The sequence below is a fragment of the Cibotium barometz genome, chromosome 1 (genome assembly GCF_041138505.1).
Source record: "Cibotium barometz isolate CiBa-2024 chromosome 1, ASM4113850v1, whole genome shotgun sequence".
NCBI lineage: Eukaryota > Viridiplantae > Streptophyta > Polypodiopsida > Cyatheales > Cibotiaceae > Cibotium > Cibotium barometz.
The window spans coordinates 24,987,542-24,992,376 of NC_141046.1; the positions used below are offsets into that span (position 1 = coordinate 24,987,542).

A 4,835-nucleotide genomic window follows, 5' to 3' on the forward strand; every position below is an offset into this window, starting at 1 on the left:
TCACAGAGAGGAAGGTGGAAGCACGCATCAAGACGATCGAATGATGACGACCTAAGTTGTGTGGATTTGCATTGGAGTCACGTGCGCGCAGGCACGCGAGCACACCTTAGTAGGAAGTGTCCACAAGAATTTTCACTACTCTCCTTGATGAGATTAGTTTGACGTTAAACTTGAGCCATTTGGAGCCATATATGAACTTTCAAGTTTTCTAAAAGCTCACTCCCTTTGGACACGTGTACTTCAGCTTAGTATCATTGACTGTGTGCTCCTCTCCTCAATGGGCGCATCTAGGGTTTATGCAAGGTTGAGCTAAGCATTGTCGCCCACCGTCAGCTCTTCACCGGTCTATATTTCGCATCGCCACAAGATTTGGGGCGCAAGCTTCCTCTGACTTAGGGTTAAGGTTCCCCTCTAGAGTCAGGGTTCGGGCGTCGTCTGAGTTAGGGAATCAGGGTTTCCTCTTGTCAGGATTTCTTCTTTTACCAAAATCAGAGATTGTCTGGACTAGAGTTTCGTTTGCCTCCATGGGATCCAACGATGCTGATCTTCCGATCAAAGGAAGAAGTAAAGAAGATGAGCCAAAGGTACATCGCCTCATGTTTCTTTCTTATTATGTGTTTTCTGATCGTATCAGGCAAACACTTGATTGCAACCAGTTCGAGAAGAATAAGCATTTTAATTGTGTTTCAGATCTTCAGTGTGTGTGTGTGTGTGTGTGAGAGAGAGAGAGAGAGAGAGAAGCCAGTGGATTAAATATGGTCCGAATGTCAGCACCAAAGTGCAGTAGTGGGACTTGAACCCAGGATCTCTGGCATGATGTGTGAACTGATTCTGAGAGAGAGAGAGAAAGATGCCTCATGCAAGCCTGCGAAGGATTTCTGATGGCCGTCTCTAGCCACGTCTTTTGGGAAGGAAGTCTATACAATGCCAGTTGGTGTCCCAACGATGAGTATCACAAGGCAAACCAAATGCCTAGAGGAAGTTAAGGCAAACCCCATCTTCTGCTGTCTCTTCTATGTGATGGACTTTGGGAAGGTTGTAATTAGCTGGAGTGATGCGGAGTTAGTGGGGGAGTGGCAAACTTAGCTATGACATGGGATGTGTGATGGAGGGTTTACTATGGCAGAACACTGTCATAATATGTACTCTCTCTCTCCCACACACACACTATTTGATGGTGGTGCACTACCTTAAGGATGTGGCATACATCAGTGCTAGTCAATCAAGCTGGACCTATTAAAGTAGGTTGATGTACCTGTCGCTTTGAAGCGTTATATATCCTGTAGTGACAAGATCCCTATGGTGTTTATGAAAACTAGGCGACCTAGAGGGCTTGCCAATGTGTGAGCAAGTGGCCAAGCTATGGATATTAAGATCAATTAAATGAGATCCTGCCGAGGGGTTGGACCCTAGGTTATAATTGAGGAATAACGTAAGAGGTACTCCTAAGGGTATGAGGACTAAGGTTATATATTGCCACTTGTCACACATTGGGCTATGGGGAGATTTCACTAGGTATGGTTGGTGTGTTTTTTGTAGAAGAAATCCATGTGGGACTTGAGAAAAACACATGTGAAGAGAAGGGAGATCCATTTGTGGCTAGGTGGAAAACTGAAGAAGCCCTCTCTTCGTGGTTTTCAATCACATGTAACAGAAGCCAACTAATGAGTATTCACCAATTTTAGAATTTGCTTATAACAATGTGAAACATTCATGTATAAGCCTTAGTTCATTTATGATGATGTATGGATTTCAACCTAGAGATCCAATAGCAGTAGGGTTAGAGAAGGAAAAGATTCAGGCAACTAAAGACTTCTTGCGGATATGGACCAAATGGTCAAGTTGGCTCAAAATAACATAAAGAAAGCTTAAGATAGAGCAAGAAGTCATGTAATATCTTATGGAAAAAAGATAGATATTATCGAAAGAGAGAGAGAGAGAGAGAGTCTATTTAAAAGTAAGTGATTCTTGAGAAACCCTAAAGACTAGAAGAAGATATTGTGGTCCATTCCTAATACTTAGAAGAATAGTGAAGGTGCTTAATTGAATCTACCAGATGGATGCAGAGTACATCCTGTGTTCCATATAAGTTGCATAAGAAGAAAATTGGATGATGAGGTTAATCTTGTAGATGAGAAATAACAAGTTTATTGAAACACTTCCACCTAAAGTTGAAGCAATTCTAGATAAAAGAGGAAAACATACTTGATATACTGAGTATTTAGAAAATCTTGTGAAGTGGAAGGATAGGCCCGAGGAAAGTTCAACTTGGGGAAAATTGCATTTCGTAAGTTACTAATTAATGAGCTACTGTAAAGGAGCCTGCCTTTGTGGACCAGAATTAGTCAAAGTGCTACGAGGTGTGTTGGGCTGCACGCTTTTGTCTATTGCCAGCTCAAGCAAGCCTTTCATGGACTGCTAACATGACAACATACAGCTGAGATCAGGGGTTCAGAAACCCTGAAGCATTGGGTTTTCATGGTTAGGATTCCACACTGCAATTTCAGCGGCTGATCGTCATTGGAGAATTTCTGATGGCAAGGACTCCACATGAGTCTTCGTGGTAGAGTGAGCTGTACCGTGTTGAAACATACACTACAGGATTAGGGTTACCTGATCATTATTATGTGGATCAAACCCACTAGCTTTACTCCTAGTCTGCCATTCAAACACTGCTAGGTAAATCCAAGTCACTGAAGGAGGGGTTGTCTAGCTCACCACACAGCCATAGCTCAACTCGGAAGCTCCCTTAGATCAACACTAGCCACAACTTTAAACCCAAGCTCCGACGTCCCTTATAAACAGAACCCACTCTCCAGGCATTAGAATTTAGCCTTGAGCCTGGCAATGGCTTGTTCCAGGGGCTGACTTCCCATGGGTTATGGAAGTCATGAATGAACCCTCTATCCCATTAGGTAGCAAGGTGTCCTTAATTCAAAGTCACTTTACACAGGGTCATTAACTTGCAACTTTCTAATACCTAATCTGCGTTATTAATCCTTCATTAGTGCCAGAAACTGGCATTAGCCTACCATCATTAGTAAAGCCAAATCAATTACATGCCATGGGGGATCACTGGTGTGGCAGTGTTCCCTGTGAGGGACAGAGTGCCCTTACAACAACTGAAATTCTTGAGTTGTGAATTTGTTTTCTTGTTTGACACTGCTGAGTTGAAAGCCTGCGTGCGGTGTGGCTGTTTCACTTCAGTAATTGGTAACTGTATAAGCACATTGTTGAATCTCCTCAGATAATTTTCTGCAGGCCAATACCTTTGTTATTCCACCGTATATTATTGCAGAGGCAATGTCATCCCTTCATGGTTCTCTAGATATAAGGTGGTCAGGTCCCATCACACCCTCAGAGATGAGATATGTCGAACAGTATGTACAAGCAAGGTACCCGGAATACTACAGCGGGGCTATTGGAAAAGACAATCTCCCAGTAGGTTATACGATCTGGAAGGAGGATGGAGAAATCTCAGAGGATGGAAGGGGTAACAGCTCAGGCCTACAGGAGAGACGAACATCACCAGGCTTTGGTCCTGGTAACAGGGATTATTCACCTTCATTTGGAAATGCTCCATCAGAGCTAAGGAAGACCCAGCTGGAAGAAACTTCACGCTTGCAGGAGATGCTAATGAAGCGGGTACACATGCCGGATACATCGATCTCAGTGCCGGAGATGCACGCGAGGAATCGAGTTCTGAAGTACTGTGGTGTGACCGATGATGACTACATAGTCGTCTTTGCCACAACGATCAAGGAAGCAATGAGGATGGTGGGTGAAAGCTATCCATTTCTGAGATACAACTGTTACATGAGTGTTTTTGAGGAGGAAATCGATGGCATCAAAGATTATGCGGTGCATAAGGAGGCCAAGTTTATCCAAGCCCCAGCGAGTTGGTTAGATTTGAGGATTGCAGGCTCACAATTGTCACAGCATTTCAGAAGAAAGAGCAAGCACACTCCAAAGGGCCTATTTGCTTACCCAGTAGAAATAAATGGCACGCGAAACTCCCTACATTGGGTCTCCGAGGCACAGCGGAGCCTCTGGCATGTGCTTCTAGACTGTTCAGAGCTTGTGCTGCTGGGAGATGACAACCTCATTCTGAACCTCCACAAACCTGATTTTGTGCTTTGCTCCCTTTATAAGGTTCCTAGTCAGCCCACCAAAATCACCTGTCTTTTGGTACGGCGAAACTCTTTTTTCATAACTGCACCCAAGTGATGGATATGTGCTGCCATGTGTCTCAGGACATGCAATGATTCTGGAGAAAGAAACCGATTTCAATGGAGATGGTCATTCTTAATAACAGGCGTGTCCATGATTGATTTTGATGCCGCCTTTCCATCTTTATCTTACTGATATAGCTTATCATATGGAAGATCTCTTGATGAGACCATGTATGGATCAGGACCATCAGGGCTTCGCCTAAGTGTTGTGTGTCTGTGAGATAACGTTAAGAGAAGTCAGCAACGAGTTTGCTGTGTATCATGTAACATCTGTACTGTAAAGGAATTGAAGCTTGCTTCCTTATAATGAAATAAATTGGGAATTCATTGTTGATATACTTTCCTTTTTTTCTCTACACTTTTGCCTTCATCCTAAGCTCTGGGTTGCAACTCATAATGGGATTTGTAGATGTAATTTGAGGTCATAATCTCAGTGCCACCACGGGTTAAGATGAATGGATATTATGTCATATCTTTCTTTTAAAGAAATATTCACTAAATAAGGGGAGATGGAGCCGTCACACTGTGTACTTTTTTTTCTCCCCACTCACTACTCTTTCCCTTCATTTCCTAGTCGCACACCACCTACACTCCTCCCCTTCC

The 4,835-nt window shown here is 43.3% G+C and overlaps 1 protein-coding gene across 2 annotated transcripts; it reads left to right on the forward strand.

The window, feature by feature from the left end:
- The first annotated feature begins 227 nt into the window (after nucleotides 1–227).
- On the forward strand, nucleotides 228–4,571 carry LOC147641774 (molybdenum cofactor sulfurase-like). Of its 2 annotated transcripts, none has more exons than XM_086799568.1 (2): nucleotides 228–584; nucleotides 3,248–4,571. In XM_086799568.1, exon 2 carries the CDS (start codon nucleotides 3,304–3,306, stop codon nucleotides 4,225–4,227), a length of 924 nt encoding a protein of 307 aa, XP_086655694.1. In that variant the 5' UTR covers nucleotides 228–584; nucleotides 3,248–3,303; the 3' UTR covers nucleotides 4,228–4,571. The 2 variants fall into 2 exon arrangements, with proteins under 2 accessions (XP_086655694.1, XP_086655684.1); XM_086799558.1 differs by having other exon boundaries at nucleotides 229–584; nucleotides 3,262–4,571.
- Nucleotides 4,572–4,835: the final 264 nt, after the last annotated feature.